Here is an 18822-nt window from a genome sequence, read left to right as displayed (position 1 = left end):
TTCCTTGAAGGAGGGAAAGTTGTGAGCACAAGGGTGTGAAATGTGAAGGGCCGTTTGCAGACATGCATAGGGTTTGTTTTTCATGCCTTGGCTCTTTCAATAAAAGGACTTTTCATGCCCGGTGCTCAATTTTTATGCCACATTTCACACATTCCACACTCTGGTCATAAATATTCCTCCTTTATGGTTTTTGTTCCTGACATCCAAGGGCACCTGTGGTTGTATTATATTCTTGACTCCAATCTTTTCTCAAAATAAATTCCTGTTTGTATGCTTACAAGCAGAAAGATTTGTGATTCAGATCATTAACATGCTCAAAATGTTGCATTTCTATACAGAACATTTGATTCGAGCAGGTTAGAAGATTCATAAAGACATAGTATAAGTGAGTGTACTACCTGCGAGGTAGAGACAGCCACGCTGAAGTTCTCTGGAGCAGGTGGAAGTTCAGGGGGGGCTGTGTCAGTAGCTGGCTCTGCTACTAGGGCAGGTCCTGGGGCTAAACCTGATCCAGGGCTGGGAGCTGGCAGAGCATCCACTTCAGATACAGAATCTTCTGTGATGGGGATGAACTCTGAAGGGGTGATGGCTGTGGTTCGGTCCTCTGATATCATAGGAGACTGGAGTGAGCTCTCGCCACCGGCTCCAAGCAGCTCCCCTGGCCATGACCCCGGGGTGAGCCCTCCTGCCCCCGGAGTAACGGTGGTGGAGCTCGGAGGTTCCAAGTTCACTTCTGGAGGTCTGTGGTGATCAGACGACCGGGAGAAGCGGTGGTGGGCTGAGAGAGATTTAGGTAGCAGCTGCTTCTTCTGGCGTGACGACTGTTTGTTGTTATTACTCCCACCACTGAAGTCTTCAAGGAACCCGGAGTCGTCACCCTCATTGGCCCCTGAGCTGCTGATGCAGTTGATGAACACATTTCGATTGGCTGTTGAAGAGGAAGAAGACGCTTTGTCAAAATCCTCTGTCTGAGAACGCGTGATTTTCTTTTGCTTGTGGCTTCCGAACCCAAATGAGTGGCGCGACTTGGGACGTCCACCACCTTCGCTGAACCCTGTTGACAATGATGTCGTTATTGTCTGCTGGTTATTTCCGTTTGCATCTGTGCTCTGTGACAAAGGAGGCGTGAGGTTTAGGTTGATAGGTTGGACACGCGGATGACTGTTTCGTTTAGCTGTAAAACTGAGTGACGGAGTGCGGAAAAGGCTACGGCGTTTCCCAGTACTGCCGGAACTGGAGTTGGTGCTGGAGGGCGATGAGGTGTGAACGCCATTTCCCACACCGCCTGAAGATGGAGAGGAGGGGAGAGACTCCTGCCTCTTACTGCTGCTGCGGCGGAAGATTGGTAGGCGGGAAACAAGCGTGGTGCGGCGTGAACCTGATTCACCCATCTAGAAGCTGAGGCAGTGGGGCAGTCTGAGGAACAAACAAAGACAAAAAACATTTTACAGAAAACAAAACATCTTCACATTTAACATACAGAGATAATTCGGATTAAGTTCAGGTACAACAACACACCTCAAACACTCATCTGCCAGTCACTACTCATACATCTCATATTCAATAAACAATTATATCTCAGTTGATAGTGTGGTCTTTGCTCATTAAATATCCAAATGATGTGATTGTGGACATGCTGGGCCATAAAACAACCAATAGAGGAGCACACAGCATTCAAAATTTAAAAAAAAAATCAGTAAGTGGGAGCTACAGTGTGCAGTTCAAAGTGAGAAATCTCACTTTTCCCACGCTGAATGAGTCAAAACAAGTCACTGTTGCTTCTCTCCCCTGCAGATGCTTGTGCTGCAAACAGTGGTATGATATGTGACAGATTTTTGCTGTTTAGGTAATGCATGTGTGTAAACAAAAACAATGTTGTTTACCCTGCTGCTAGCGCCCTGTGAAGTCTGTGTGATGAAAACATTTTGAAAAACAACTAACTGCCTGAATATTTTTAAGTGGTTATCAACTCAGAAAATACCCGGCATACCAAAGCTGCCTTGTTGAGGTGCAGTTTTGTTTCTGGTTCATCATTGATAAGAATAAAGACAGGACTGTCTGGGATGTGAAAGATCCCTTCACAAACCCTTAACTTCCCTGCCATGTGTTATATCCCATTAAAAGACTCATCACTGTTATTTTTTTATATATATTTTGAGAAGGTGAAGCAATGTAATTTGCACCAAACCACTCAAAAAATGAACAGGAAACATTCATAATTTAGTGAGGCACGCAGAACTGATGTGCCAATGATAAGCTGTTCCAGTTCAGTCTGAATTTGATGTGAAGAAAGTCGGCGCACGCATGTGATTACTGCAGGTATAAGATCCGGAGTGATTTAACATGCTATGTATTACAATTATCATTTATCTGACAGCTAAATCCTGAATACGTTCCACATGTTGAGTCACTGAGTAAAAGGAGACAATCATTTTGATAAATACTCATATTTTCATTGTTTTCTGCAGTTAATTAGCCTAACACTGACAATGTAGTCCTCGTAACGTTGAAGAAGTAGCATCTGTGAGAGCTACCGAAGTGTTTTGTTTTCGATCTCTGCATAATAAGCTTACATTAACACCCTTTACTGAAGTAGCTTATGAGTGTGTCACCTCCTTGAAAGTAAATTTGATCAAGTCCTAAACACACAGTGATGTAATTCCTATTTTCACACCAGGTTAACTCAGAGTACCATATTAAGAGGTCCATAAATATTGTTAAGAGACAGAGGAGGCTAATAACATTTACAGTGATGACATTGTAAATAATAAATAATACAAAATGCTGTTATTCTTTGCTCTGTCCTAGTGTACTTGAAGCTGTCTGTGCTAGTTAAGACACATTGCGGGCTAGCAGCTTTGTCAAAAACTTTTAAAAACACTTAATCTGATGAGCCAGCAGACCATCCATATTTAGTTTTCACACCACGGCACAACCATCTGACCTGGCCACGGCACTCTGACCTGGCACGTTAAGACAAGGTAAACATCCTCTAACTAATCAGATGGAGATTAAAACAGATTGAGAACACAGTTATTCGCCTCACCAGTAAACAGTAAAACTGTTGCCATCCAAGTGTCAGACATAGTGAATGGTAAAATGTAGGGAGGGTTTAAGCTGAAACGATATTAACTGACTGACCATTACTGGACATACAGCTGTATTTGGTATGATACAAACCATTGGCCACTTGCGGCTGTATTGCTGAAACTCATGATCTTGCCAACACAACCCAGAATCAATGAGTGACTAAGTGCAGATGACTTCACATGAAGGCTGCTGGGGCTAAAGTTTACCAGAAGGGGTAGTGCTAGTGTGAAGCAGGTGCTTACTTCCCTAATGCCCGGTCTCTGCACAGGCAGTGAGACTACCTGAATTACAGAAGTAAATGTCCAAATAATCTCAGTTCTTCTTCCCTCTGCTCAGTACTGCAGTTAGTGGTAGTGCTACCATATTGAATAACAAGAGCAAACACAATTTGATTTGCTCTGAGTTTGGCTGACTTTCTTTTGAATGTGCTCACCAAAGGAATGCTGTTAATATCAATAGGTAAACAACACAATGCCAGTCAAAGCCACTCGGGTGTTAAGTCTCTGTAATTACATCAGAATTCCCCTAATAGGTTTTTAGTCTGATAAAGAGTTGTTTTCGATGTTATTAGAGATTGCTTACAGCCACCAGGATATAACAAATTTGCTGCCGCAGTTCTTAAAGTGCAGATACGACATTTCTAAGGATATGAAAACATTTTTAAATGATCACAGACAGCTTCTGATTGCTTGTAGGAACTTATTGATCTATTCAACATTGGTTTATGTTCTATTCAGTGCCTTTAATAGTTTAACCATCATACTTTACTGTAGCACTATCATTCCATTTTAAAACAGGACATTAATGTACTATATATTCTCAAAGCATACAAAACACAAAAATATGTTGGTATGGTTACATAGCTCTAGGAATTCATGGGATCCAATGCCATACTCCTAATGATCACACCATGAACCAGATTAGCTTGTCTTTTATCTTGCATTTCTGTGTACTGTAATTTGCACTGTCTTATCAACACACCCTACAGCCTGAGACAACACTAGTTAATAAATTAGAAGGCTAACATGGGAACAAACTCTCAGTCTCTATCTCAGTGCAATTTTACACAGGTACATGATCATCTGTGTTTGTAAGGAGGAGTGTAAGGTATGTATGGGGTGTGACTAACTGGGTGTTTCCTATATAACAAGTTCTTGATGGAATCTTTTTCACAACAGTAACCACATATTACATACAAACCATAATCTCCCATTACATTTTAGACCACACAGTACTGCTGTACTTCATACTGACTGAATAGAGAGAGTATTATGTATCATACAAGCTTTCACAGTTTCCTGGTGATGGATACGGCATCATGAGATGTGGTTCTACCAATTAAGTATTCATTTTAGCCAGGGGGCTTTAGCTTTTGAAAAGTGTATATTCTCATAAAAGGATTAAGCTGACTCCTATGTTGAGTATGTTATATTATTGATAATATCGATACATCAAAATAATAATGGAGCAATATGGCTGCAGCTGTTTCAAAGGATATTTACCCTTACATTTTAAGAGAAAAAATGTCATTTGTAATGTTGATACAATGACCAAAAGATATCAGATATCTGAAATAATTAAAGGACAATTAACAGTCAGGTGCCCATATGAACACTGAAAGAGGTTTTCCTCGCTGTAATCATTCCCTCTGTCTGGCTATTAAAAGATCCCCTTCAAATGTGCTTTCAATGTAAGTGATGGGGGACAAAATCCACAGTGTGTCCACACAGTCGTTTTATGCAAAAATGCATTTAATAGTTTATCTGAAGCTTATATGAGGCTTCAGCAGTCAGAGTTAGTCATATCAATTGGATATCTACCACATTTACAGTCTTTTTAGTATAAAATTCCCTCTTTGTGTTCCCTCAGACAGTGTTTCCTTGTTAAGCTGAGTTGGAAATATAGTAACAAAAAGAGGAACTTTGGTGCTAAAAAGACTGTAACGTTGAAAGATATCTACTTGATTTGACCAATTTGGTTGAGTGAAGTTTCATATTAACTTCATATAAACTTTTACAAGAGTTTTTGCTCTGAAGGACGCTTGTGGATTTTGTCCCCCATCACTTACATTGTAAGTGCTTTATGAAGGGACCTTCTGATGGCCAGAATGAACAGGAGGAATGATTATAGCAAGAAAAAACAGTTTCAATGTTCATTTGAGCACATGATTATTATTTTAAGACAGACTTGAAAATTGTGAACCTGTCCTTTAAGATCCGAAAACATAAATATAAGCAGACCACACAAGTCATAACTCATATCACAAAAGGCCACCTGATAATTGCTCCATTATCACTTTATCTATGTTATATTAATAATATAACACAGCTCCTGTCCCTTATGTAATCAGTTTGTGTTGACATTAAATACAGCTCTTCCATGCAGGCCATCTTAAGCAATCGCAAACATTTTAACCAGGGACTCAAATGACAAACATAATCTTTCACATTTGGCCCAAAAGAAACATTGAACATATGACAACATTCTTGCTTAGGATCACTAGAGGAACAAGAGCCTGCAGACTAAACACTTCTTCTAATTTGAACTACAGCTCTCACTATTAACTGTGGTTAATAATGGGAGGTTGGGTGTTTGAGAACACGTACTTTGCATTTAGAAAACATGCTCCAAATAACACGCACACAAGCAAACTGAGAAAAACATTCACAACATGTAAAAGGTATGAAGAAACGTGCTGCAAATAGGAGAACATGAGCAGATACAGAGATGCTGAAAGCATAATATTAACAGCTAAGCAAAAAACAACAGAAACGAATGAAACCAGTAATACAGCAATGCTGCAGTTATAGTCTGGCAATATAATATTTAACTAAACAGTCTGATGACACACCCTGGAATAATGACTTCTCTATTTCAAAACATCGTGCTTCAGTGCTCCTATTGGCAGACCTTGCACATCCGCATGATCATTGTTAAACAAAAGTGAACTCTGATCTGCAAGTTTGCCAGAACTGGCCAGGAAATCACACCAAAACAGGAAGCACATTCTTATGTCCTTGATGCGGGCTTTAGCGGAAGGTTATGGGAGGTGGATGCTCTTAGCTAAAACTGGCTTAGGTTTAGGATTTTTAGCAATAAATTTGTAGTCTCCAAGCTCAAGACTCCCCAAGACCCCAAGACTTTAGACAGGTCCCTCCAGATCCACAGAAAGACATTTAACAACAGTTTTCATAAGGTGGGAAATATTCTTCCTGCTTTTTGTGTAAAATCCGTGGAGTGCCATATGTTGTTTGCTTTTTGATAACAACATGCTATTTAATCACCTTCAACAGTGGGGGAGGGAGTGCACGTCTTCAACAACATCCCATAAGCACCTGTGTATATGTGAATATTACATGTCCTTTTAGGGTTCTGCTAAAAACATTGTTTTCATAGGACTGCAACTACCAATTATTTTCATTATCAATTAATCAAGTAATTGTTTTGTCTATAACATATCAGAAAAATGCCCATTATAATGTCTCAGAGCCCAAGATGGTGTCTTCAAATGTGTCGTTTGTCTCATCAACAGTCCAAAATCAAAAGACTTTCAAATTACTGTCATGTATAACACATAGAGTTTCAATTCCTCAGATCTGAGAAGCTGCAACCACCAAAAGTTTGGCCTTTTTCCTTCAAAAAAATGATTAAAACCATTACTCAATCCTCAGTATAGTTGCAGATTAATTTTCTGTCAATCGATTAATGTAGAGCTGCAATAATTAGTCAATTAGTTGCAGTATGTCCAAATTATCTGATTCCAACTTCTCAAATGTGGATATTTTCAAGTTTCTTAAGTTCTCTTTGACAGTACACTGAACTCTTTGGGTTTTAGACTGTGGTGGACAAATTTGAGGACATCTCCTTGGGCTCTGGGAAACAGTGATTGACATTTTTCACCATTTTCTGACATTTTATGGACCAAACAACTAATCAATTAACCGAGAAAATAATTGATTGCTTGATAATGAAAATAACGGTTAGTTGCAGCTCTAAATTAATCGATTAATCAACTGTAGTTTTTCTTATTTACAATGATTGTTGATATAGTGACACCTTATAATGATTGGTAACTGTGGGGGCTGGTCTATGTTTTACAGCATGTCTAGCATCACAACAATGAATGGGCCTGAGCGTGTTAACAGTGTCACCAACACTTCTTACAATCGTTGAACAGGCCGGGTTGCTCCTTTTTTACTCTCTCTGTGAATTTGCTATATTTATCAGATTGCAAGGTTTGCATGGGAGGAGATGCAGAGATTTAAATGCATGTAACCATCATCAGCAGCAGCCCGGCGGGAGACCAACAACTGTCAAACCCAAACGTCAACAACGCTCGTCAAGCCTTAAATCCAGCCTAGCTTAGCTCACTGAACCGCCGCTCGTAAACAGCGACGTTAATAACCTCTGCGACATTAACATCAATAAAATATATTATATCTCCGTCTTCAAGCAACAAAGGTCACCGGTGTTCAGAGGAAATAGCCGGCTGTGTCCGGCGGCGGTTGAGCACCGGGGCGGCGGACAAACACAGGCGCCTCCAACGTCCGTTTAACGTTTCGTACGTTACCTTCAGCGGATTCCCAGAGTCTCCACCGAGGCCGCTCCGTGCACACACAGCTGAATATATCTCAGCTTTGTGCTCATACGAATTATTATCGCCTTAATGAGGATATCTGTAATTGTACAGTGGTACTGAAAGCGCACTGAGGTAGCACCTTGTGTAGCACTGACGCCAGTATTACACCTCTGTGACGTGGAGCCTCTTTTTCCTCCTTCGTCTCTTCCGCGTTGCGACGACAGCAGCGGACGGGCGGCGAGCGTGCACAACGTGACGTCCCCTCCTCCTCCTTTCTCCCTCCTCATCCTACTCCTCCTCCTCCTCCTCCTTTCTCCCTCCTCATCCTACTCCTCCTCCTCCTCCTCTCCTCTCCTCTCCTCTCCTCTCCATCCTCCTCATCCACTTCCTCGGCAACCACCTCTCTCCTCCTCCTCCTCCTCCTCCTCTCTCCATCCTCCTTCATTCCGCAGGTGCATGGATGACAATTAAATATGAATAAATCCATTCTCAGGTGTGCCATTGAAATTTAATCTCCTTATACAACTGCAGGTAGGTTCGTAAAATGTATTTAGCCTAATAATCTGGATTAAAATGTATTCGATATATATGTTATATAGGCCTATGTTATGTTATGTTATGTTATGTTAGGTTAGGTTATGTTGTGATAAATATGATCATTTTGGTCATGTATTAGTCAAGAGCATTGCTGCAAAAAAAAGCTTCAGGATCTGTTGTAAATCATTCCATGAAGATATTGCATTAAAACAGATTAAATTGCCCAACAGCAAGCTAAAATTAGCTCCACTTAGACCAGCTGCAACATAAAAAAAACCCCTTAGCCTATCTGATTATGCAATAATTCAATAATATGATAGTCTAGATGATAATACAACTCTGACAGGACCCTGAAGGGCCTTGAAGTACATTTTGCTGGTAATATTGTTGCATCTTTACTCAACACAACACAACAGAGGGCTGTGGATTTGTCACCCATCTCTTCAGTGTGTTTGTGTTCTGACTGAAGGAAACAAACTTGTGGATTACTTATCTCTGCAGATTTAAATACATTCAAAATTACTGTTCGTTTGCTTAATGTACTGACAAATATGATACTGATACACTGTAATAGATTTATGAACCTGATGAAAACAAATTCTGCAACCTTTTAACCTCTCAGTATGATGTGTTTTATGTAGTTTAATAGATTGGATTTTAAAATACATAAACAAATGTCCCACTGAAGCTGAAAAGAGGCATCATAGCAAAACATAGCTCAACATGTTAACTGCTTTAAAAAAAAAGTAAAGATTTGATGAGCTCACAATCACAGAAAAGTAAACATCTTAGGTGATATTATTCCTATACTATATACATATAGTAGAAAATCTTAAAGCAAAAACTGAGAGGTTGTGTTAATCTCTTACCAGTTAACTTAGAAAATGTAAAAACAAAACAAAACATCATTTTCTGAATAATATTAAAGAGACGAAATAGATTTAAAAACACACTAGTTTTATTTGACGAAATCCCCACACAGCAAATTAAAAAGTGTAGCGTTTCCAGGAATCAGAGCAAAGAACAATATTTTCACATCTTTACATACTAACACATACAGAAACCCTCGACTTACACACCACGTCCAAATCCTCTGGAGAAACACACACTGAGACAAATGCACTGTCACTAATTTAGAGTTTGTAAAATTCTTACTGCAGAAGAACATTTGGGAAAAGAAAAATCAAGCAGTGTTTTTGTATCAAGAGGAAAACCACAAAGTAAACTATAAACTATTAACAGTGCAAATTGTCTTAATAGGCTTAACGTCTATCTAAACTGTTTTCCTTTGTTCTACAGCCTGTTAATTAATATTGCACACATATTTATTATACACACCTGCAGAGCCAAACCGATGCTGACATGCTACAGATCTTTTAAAGTGCTAGCTTGGGATTAGATTGAGAGCCAGCCTGCGACATATTTGGTTCTAAATTCACTACTGAAAAGCAAAACTAGGATGCGTTTTTTTTTTTCTAGCTGTCATGTTGAGATTAGAAGCCTTTCACCAAATTTCTATAACTACATACAACGATGCTGTGACTCCTACCGATAGAGGTCACCTTAAAAACAACGAAAAGAAGAACATTCAGCTGTTCAGTAATTAACAGGAATACATTCCGTGATGGAAATAAAAAACCGTGAACCTGCCCTGCCAAATTCATAAATGCATAGACATGTTTTAAAAGATGTTCAAACAGTCAGTTTTAAAATACAGGAAGCAGGGTTCAGGTTTGTGATCTCTGAGGATTGCTGTGAAAATAACTGACAGCAACACTAATGAGACAAAAATATGCACACGGTCGAGGATAAATATTTCATTTTGAGACTGCAGATAGTTTCTGTCCAGCTAAATGTAAGAGATAGATTTTTATTAAAATGTTTTGAACCAAAAAAAAAAAAAAAAAAAATACATCATGTGCTCCACACTTGATAAAGTCTATAACCAAACATTTAAACCGACTAATCAAACCAACACCACAAAGAAAGAAGAGGTTGTTAGTACCATTTTAAAAACACTCCTTTGACAAAAGCAGCTGAACAGGGTTACATTATTTTCCACCAGTAGTGTTACACGTCTCTTTCAAGTCCACAAGCGAGCACCAACTAATAACATGAACATTTAAGATGTATTTTATTTCACTGAAAATAATATCTCTGGATTAATATGTACATGGAAGTTAAAATCAAACATTTTGAGAGATCAGCTTATTACCTGATGTTAAAGAGAAGGCGGAGATATTAAACTGACTTTTTTTTTTATGAGCAAAAGCTGTAAATCAAACCAAACCTGTTTCTGTGGAGGAAAAGGTACAGTAGTTAAGGTTTTCCAGGCCTGACAGATAGAGGTAGGTAGCATTTGGGCCCCGGTCAGGGCCAGAAACCTGAGAAAACACACACACACCGAATACCATAACCCTCCAGAAATGAAAATATACATGAATTTACAAACAAACCCATGTGCAAACTGTGTTTTCCCAGTGAAGTGTCTGCCTGGTGTGCTCTCTTAAGACTAAAATATCTGAGCTGATTTAAAACAAAGCCGATCAACCACTTAGATGTCTGTCTGATAGCCAAACTCACCAGTGACACACTAATATGCTACACTTCATGTGTCTGCACTGAAGTAAACGGTGGTTTTGATATCAAAAAAGGTACTGAACAGCGTGTTTTGTGATAGCACTTTTTTTGGAAGAACCTGAAATTGTGTTTTTTTTTTTTTTTTTTTTTTAAACTGTGTTTAAAGGCTGCTCGGCTACAGATCTGTATGTGTGTTGCACTTAAAGTCAGCACCAGAACCAACGTGCTTTGGCTATTTGTAACAACTGCAGCTGTCAAACTGATGTTGACTACAAGTACACGATGGTCTGGTACTTGTATAGTTTCATGATGTTTAAAGTCACATTCAGTGCTGTGCAACAGACGTGAGAGTGCAAACAGTGAGAGGCTTGAAGGAACTATTCCAGGATTAATGTCGCAAGTGTGACAGACACTGTGAGACATCGATGTGCTGATTAAGTCTACGACATTAAAAAAGTGAAGAAGCAAACTAGGTAGTGATCAAATTGTGATGATTGCTAACATGTGCGAGGCGTCATTCATCATATTGTGCAAAAACAGCTGACCGTAACTGTGACGAAGAAGAAAAGTAGTGTTTTCTGTGATAGTCGTGAGTAAATATGTAATTAACGAGCCACATTGAACACCATTAACTGTTATAATCTTGACACCAGTGTCTGATTGAACTACACCTACAGTAAAAACACACATACAGTATTTAAGCTGATAAGTCTTTTTCTACAATGCTTGTGCAGTGACACACCAACATCTGCTTGCTAGAGCAAACAAAGTGACCAATTTCCTAAAAAAAAAAAAAAAAAAGGCACGGAGGCGCTAGCTTCAAAAGTAGCTACAAGGCTACAAGGCTCTCTCAGGTCCACTAAGATTACAACAAAACCTATGCTGCTACGTAGAGACAAACAGTTACAGCCAAAAGAAACAAAGACCACCCAGTAAAGTGATTAATAATTACACATATCTATAAACATAAACCTGGCAAAAGAGGAAGTTTCAGTGTAAGCTCAAAGGCGTTTCATGTTAAAACAATAAGGATTTAATGTGGCTGCAAGTCTAACTTTGCAGCCAAATTCACAACATTAACAGCGGGTTATAGCTGGCAATTAAAACCAAGTCAAATACATTTAACAGTTACAGAGACTTTGGTATGTAGAGAAGAGCTGTCACATCTATACCAACCTCTCAACACCTCTGTATGTGGACACTAATATTCAGAGTCATACATTATACATACCAGCTCTAAATAGGCCAGTCTCTGGCAGAGATCCCATTTTCACATTAAGGACCAACATCCTTGATCACATCTGCCTCAACTGACCTTCAAAAACAAAAATGGTTTGGATTGTACTCCATCACCCTGTCAATAAAACCTGCTCTTCCAAGAACATGCCAATGATTAAACAGATGCAGGTCCGAATGTAGCGACATACTCCGTCGCCTCCTTAGAAGGTCAGTCTCTTGGCGGTGATGAACTCTTCCAGTTGAACCTTGCCGCTGCCCATGAGGCCGAAAGCTGGATACATCGTTCCTGAACAATCCACCTGCCTCTCGTAAAGGCACCTCATGGTGTCGGCATCATAAAAATACACCCGGCATGCGTCGTAATCTAGACATACACCCAGGCGTTGTGGCATAGGAAGCACGCGGTTCCCAGGGTCACCGGCCGGTGCAGCTCCTGTGGAAACGGAGGAGGATGACAAAGCCTTGGGGATGAAGAGTTTGCCCATGCCCAGGGTGAGGAGGGTGAAGGGCTGGGAGAGCTCGTAGCATGTGTCCTCGCTGCCGCTGTCATGCCCGCTATCATGATCGTATCTGGTAAAAAAAAAAAAAAAAAAGGGACAAAAAGGGAGATTTTTAACAATTTGCATCAGAAGATTTAAGTCAAAGTCAGTTATAATCATGTTAAATTTGAAGCAGAGTGAGAGGCAGCTACAATTAATCTATGAATAATGAGTTTTGGCCATTAACTGTTCAAATAATAACTAAAAAATTGTTGATCTTCAGTAGTTTAGGAATTGGCAGAACCACTTTACTTTTTTTGTGTCAATAAATCACCAAGAAAAACTGTAAGCAATATTACCCATTTCCCTAAAACAAACACATGTTTTTATAGTATCAGAGGAAAAAATGCATACACAAGTTTAAATGACTAAGTGCATGCTGTCTGATGTATACAACCTTGCATGCATTATGTAATTACTATAGAATTTAAATGTATTTGTGTAAAGGTGTTCCTTTACATGCTTTTACATGGGCTGATCCAGTGAGAAAGGCAGGCTTTGTCTTTGAATAAGCTCTTTACGAGTTTATACTGGCTCTCTTACATCACAGGATTAGGTATGACTCAACACACTTATCACTGTACTGAGACTGGGAGAGTCTGGTGTGTGTCGCAGTCATGTATGAAAAGGTAAAGATATATAGAATTTGTGCTGTTTAGTCTCAATTTCACTACATGACCATCGATTATGGACAGATTGTAAATGACGGGCCCTGTGTTATAAACACAGCTCACGTACCTTGGGCTGCTGGTATCTCTAGGATTGTGAAACCATTCGATCAGCTTTGAGTCAGAGGCCACTCCGACTTTAACCATGTAGGACTGCGGTTCCACCTTGAAGGCCCAATAGTGTCTGGGAAAACAAACAAATCAATTCCACTTTTTACCGCAGGACTGGAATTTTTTAATTTTTACACATTGTCTGATTTGGCTAGGTGTATAAAATTGTCACAGTGATCTCTTTGTGGAGCAGAACAGTGTTTGTCAGTTTCTGGCATACCTTCCCTGAGAGATGCCTGTGTCCCCAATTATGTAGTCTAGTGCAACGTAGCTGCCGGTCTGCACGCGCTCCGCTGCGAGGAGGAAGGCCATGCCCGCTATGCTCTCCACAGTGTCCCGTCGTTTGTTTAGAATGAGGCGCTCCGTGCTGAATCCACACTTGTCGCTGAACAGGAAACCGAAAGCTGTATGTGCGGAGATACGGGTAGATTGGGTCAGAGGATGGACATATGAGAGAGAAGACAAGAGGACAGAAAAGTGGACAAGACAAGGGAAGAGTGGGTGGAGGTGAAAGAGATAATGGGACAAATAAGAAATCAGAAATGGTAAGAGGAGAAAAAAAACCAGATCACTCACAATTCATGACAAAAGTAATTTATTCCCTCTGTTATATGTTCAGAACTGTGTAAGTGACAAAAGCTGACACATGAGGGCGCCATTACACAGTTTTTATAGATCCACAAAGGCAACCGGGAGAATGACAGCCTAATGAAACTAAATCCTCACTCCTCATGTGCAGCCTTTATATTCCTCATCTGGATGCAATTAAATGCATTCTATAAATAGTTTTTGGGCCAAAGGGCACGATCACCATAATCTATGATACATGTAGGCTGACATGATTATGCTTGTTCACTCAACCGTCCCACACAATCTGAGTACTATAGTGGGGAAGACCAGTGTCTAGGGAAGTCCTTATTTAACTAGGGCATGATAATGATAATAGTATAAGCCTGCCTACAGGGTTTACAGACAGCAATACAAACATATAGCAGCATAGAACTGCTGCTATATAGTAAGGATAGTTATCAGATATTTTGTAAATATCAGGCTATAATGGAAACTTAAAATCTGATAACAAAAGCAGTATGTAAAGTGTCGGGAATAAAAGCCAACTGGCTTTATTTTCTGCATTTTGGGAAAACAAAAGCTTGTATTTCTCTGATGATGGAAAATCTTAATTTGATCACAATTGTTTTTATTCACTGGCATGAAACTGGTGGTCTTAGTGCACTGTCCAAAAGTAACAGATCAGTTCAGTACTCAATATTGGTCAATTTTCAACTGTAGTATTAAAAAGTGATAGCTACATCCATATTGCAAAGGACTTGCTTTGGTTGAATTACTTTAATTTCAAATCAAATGAAGTAGTTCTTTATCAAATGGCAATTTCTTTACAGTATGTTAAAGTTGACTTAACAGCACCTGGAACAATAAACTGTGTATCAACCACAACCAAACCTTGAAATCTTTTTGACAATGAGTCCAGTAGTCTTGGCCTCAGAAAAACTGATTTGTTATGGACACAACAGGCACATAAGCTGTTGAATATACCATACAGACAGTGAAGGACCTCCTCACAGAAAGACTTTATATCAAGACTGATTAACATTGAGAAGCAAAGATCTACGTCTTTACATGTTGTAAAGTCTTTACAGTGAAGGTCTGGCTGAAAAAAGAAGTCTGAGCCTCCAACTGTGTCCGCTCGTGCTCTGTCATGTAGCGGTGGGTGTGTGTTTGTGTGTGTGAGCACGTGCATGTTTTGTCCTCTGTTCTTCACCCTGGTCTGAAATTCCTCCTCATTACTGACGCGCAGTGAATCCATCCGCTCAGTCTTACACGAACCACAGAGCACAGGAATGTGGAAGCTCCAATCACAACACAAATGACGAGCCTCGGACAGGACACAAATCAAAGCACGGCCGTGTCAGAGCGGGGAGTGACGTGTTCGCGTTTGCATTTGTGCAAAAACGACTGATTATGATGCAAACTCCTGCCGAGGGAGAGGGAAAGTGTGCATTCTGAGAACAGGCCGTGTCAAACTGGGACGCTGCCACAGAAAACACCTCCGCAAAACCCCAGATTTTTTACATTTATGTACAGTGAGTATAATCACTGCAAGCGGGGAGAATGTGATGAATGCCAAGCAGATATGATTCATTGATGTAGCCCCCTCACAGGGAGGATAAGATATGATTTCAAGTTCAGCAGATGGTTGGGGATGATGATCGTTTTTAATGAATTCCACCTTGCGTCTGCCAGGCAAGCTTAAAATGTCAGCAACAGATGCCACTGCAGGTTTCCTCTCCAAGCTCTCAAGATGTAAAAGATGAACAACAACCCTCCACTCTCACACACACCCACACACTCTCACACACCCACACACACCCACAAACACCCACACACACCCACACACTCCCACCCACAAAAGCTATATTGGTTTCAGCCATCTGAAACACAAAAGCCATTACCATGGTGATCAACCCAAACACCATTGTGCTTGATTACCTCTATCGTGCAGGCTACAACAGAATTTAGACTTTAAACAGTGAGGCATCTGTCATCTGATAATCTTCCTAAAATCCAACACAATGCAAAATCTACTCAGACGTGCTCTGAGAAGTAAAGGGGATGGAGGAGCTTAGTCATTGCTTTGGCCAAAAAAACAGGGGCTGGTTCTCCATTAGTCAGGAGCTTAATCCTGTGCATAACATTTTATGGATTAGCTAATTAATGCACTTAGCATCAACAACAAAAAACAGTTTAAATTGATTAAGCGCTTGAGAAAATGTGAAATATTTCACTACATTTCTCAGACTTACTAGGTGCAGGCGGAGTATGGAAGGTGACCTCGGGGCTGTAGGGGCTGAACATGGAGTTCCTGCAGCTTCGGACTCTGAAGGAGTACAAGCTGTCAGGCTCCAGGTCACATACCACAGTGCTGGGACCGTACACCCTGTCTGTGGCCCTCCAGACCCCGCTGTCCTCACTGTCCTCTTGAGACGGGGACTGGCTCGGTCCACCGAGTCTGGAGAGAAACAAACACGGTCAGATCGTTTTGATTTTTCTACGTACGTTGTCTGTTGATCTACTCAATACTCCTCCTCGCTTGTGGTTATGACTTTGTATGTTGGCACCCACCTGCGGTACTCGAGCATGTGGTGATCTGTAGGTAGGTGGTCATCAGACAGCCTCCAGCAGATTGTGGCCTCGTTATAGACTCTGCTTTGGGACAGGTCGATCAGAGGAGGGTCTGGGACTGGAGGGGAGAGGAGAGGGAAAAGAAAAGACACGCAGGAAAGACCAGAAAGAGAATGATCAATTATAAATCAAGACAGTCGGTAAAAAGTACACAAGATATGGCAAGAGTCAACGCAGGTCATCCTCCAACAAATGTATATTTAAATTTATCTTCTACATGATAAGACACAGAGATTAGCCAGATGTGACAGGTCTGATGCATAAATTGAAAACCTACGAGCGCAAAGGAACTCCAGTAAAGTCCTTTTGTGTCTTAATCATGCTTAGTTCTGTACTTTAGCTCAATAACTTGGGTTTAAGCAAATGAAGCAGTATTAAGTGTGGTAGAGATTAGATTTGCCGGGAACAGGACTATCCACTCACGACAATGGACAACAAGACTGTCTTGCATAATGGAGCCTGTTAAGAGGTTTTCACATATAGACTTAACTGCCAGGAAATGCACTTTGTAAAAAGCAGCACCACCACCACCCCTCTCCCACTTTACTCCTTCCGCTTCTTTAACGTGGCTGCTTCTGACGCCTTCACTTCCCTTCTTCATTATACTTTCTCATCCTGTTTATTGTCTTTTCTCTCCTCTTGGTGGTTGTATATAACTCACACTTAAGATTCATCGACATATCAACACTTTCCATCTGTTCTCTCATCTATGTCAACAGCACCCGCTCTAATGATTCCCTTTACCTTCTCATTTACAGTCCTCTCAGCTCATTTTTCTCTAGAAACAGAATCACATTACTTTAATCATGTAGGTCACTGTCTTTCTCTGCAAGATCAAAGCAATGCTCGACACACTTCCATCCCTTCCTCTGTGAATTCCCATCCTCATCTTTCCTCATCCTCTGCTTTCTATTTTCTCCATCTTTTCTCCAATCCCTCTCCTAAATCCGTTTTCCCCAACAGACGGATTCCCCTCACTGACCAGTATCACCGCTGCCATTGAGCTTTCTGATCCCCCAAAGTCACTCGGCTAATCCTCACTCTCCAAAGTCTGTCTGTCCCTCGCACAGCTCTCCTTCGTGAGCTTGTGTCCTCCTGTATTTCTGTGTATTTTCCTGTGCAACTGCATTGAGATGTTGCTAACATACTGTATTTGCAGACACATCAGAGAGAGTGTGTACCTAAAAAAATGTAGAAAAAAATTATTAGATTTCCTGTCTGTTGCTATGTTGATACATTGAGTTATTTTAGAAATAATGCAAACATTATCTGATTCCAGCTTCTCAAATGTTAATATTTTGCTTTTGTTGATATTTTATTTTTAGTTTCTTCTGTGACAGTAAACCGAATACCTTTAGGCTCAGGACTGTTGGTCAGGACAAAAGACTACATTTGAGGATGTCAACCTGGTTTTGGGAAACAGTGACCAACATTTTTCACCAATTTCTGACATTTTGTATACCCAACAACTTATCGAGAAAATAATCAGATTAATTATCCGATTAATCGATAATGAAAATAATCGTTAGTTGCAGCCTTATTAGCAGTCCTAGATGAAATGGACAAAATTAGACATCTACTCCAACCCTGCCTCATTTATACCATTTGATGATCAACAGGCACTGCCCCTTACAAAAGACCATAAAAAAAGTCAAAACACTTCTTAAATCCCATCACAAATCACCTTTTTCTTGCTCATCTAAACGTTCCTCATTCCCTCCTCCTAAACCGCTGAAACACCCACCCTTTACTCTCAGTTTCGATGAATAATAACCATGAAAAGTAATTAGTATTCATGTTAAATGTGATCTACTGTATTTCACATACAGGCATTCTTTATAAATCAACCAGCAGTTACACTACATGTAACAAATAAGACTTCATGTTTTCGGCTGTTTCCAACAGATGGACCGACAGGCAAAGACAAAATGGGGCAGTCAGCCATCCAACGCAGCAGGCAGCAGGTCCCCCGAGTTCAGCGACTCAGAAAAACAACACTATTGATCACATACAGTTCAAGCTGCTGCCAGACAGACTGACACCATGGCCAAGTTAGACTGCGGGGAGCAGCTTTCTCTCAAGTCCATTTTCATTCCACAGCTCCCTCTACAAATGTGAGAGAACTAGACTCTTGTCTTATCTGCTCGCTGCACTTTATCCTGTTTTGTGATATCTATTAAGAGGGAGTTTGCCATTTTAAGTCAGTGTTTTAATTCAGTAAAGAGTTCTCATGTTCTCGTCCTGACATTTTGAGGGATCTCCGATTTGAAAGGGACAT

The 18822-nt window shown here is 40.3% G+C and overlaps 2 protein-coding genes across 8 annotated transcripts in view; both read right to left on the bottom strand.

The window, feature by feature from the left end:
- Positions 1-7888, bottom strand: part of ccser1 (coiled-coil serine-rich protein 1) — a 123298-nt gene extending 115410 nt beyond the window's left edge. Inside the window, exons 1-2 of one of the 3 annotated variants that reach the window (XM_067612124.1) lie at positions 7661-7888; positions 399-1416 (exon numbers count right to left, since the gene is read on the bottom strand). In XM_067612124.1, coding sequence (XP_067468225.1) covers positions 399-1391 — 993 coding nt within the window. In that variant the 5' untranslated portion in view covers positions 1392-1416; positions 7661-7888. The remainder of the gene's footprint in view (positions 1-398; positions 1417-7660) is intronic. The other 2 variants (XM_067612132.1, XM_067612138.1) reach the window with 2 other exon arrangements.
- Positions 7889-9142: 1254 nt separating this feature from the next.
- Positions 9143-18822, bottom strand: part of trim36 (tripartite motif containing 36) — a 33556-nt gene continuing 23876 nt past the window's right edge. For all 5 annotated transcript variants that reach the window (XM_067612113.1, XM_067612081.1, XM_067612090.1 and 2 more), the window contains 5 exons: positions 16485-16602; positions 16166-16371; positions 13564-13747; positions 13303-13416; positions 9143-12595 (listed from right to left, as the gene is read on the bottom strand). In XM_067612113.1, coding sequence (XP_067468214.1) covers positions 12226-12595; positions 13303-13416; positions 13564-13747; positions 16166-16371; positions 16485-16602 — 992 coding nt within the window. In that variant the 3' untranslated portion in view covers positions 9143-12225. The remainder of the gene's footprint in view (positions 12596-13302; positions 13417-13563; positions 13748-16165; positions 16372-16484; positions 16603-18822) is intronic.

The sequence above is a fragment of the Thunnus thynnus genome, chromosome 2, assembly GCF_963924715.1.
Source record: "Thunnus thynnus chromosome 2, fThuThy2.1, whole genome shotgun sequence".
Taxonomy (NCBI): Eukaryota; Metazoa; Chordata; class Actinopteri; order Scombriformes; family Scombridae; genus Thunnus; species Thunnus thynnus.
The sequence above is the reverse complement of the archived record's forward strand: the minus strand, read 5'-3'. Positions and strand labels throughout refer to the sequence as shown.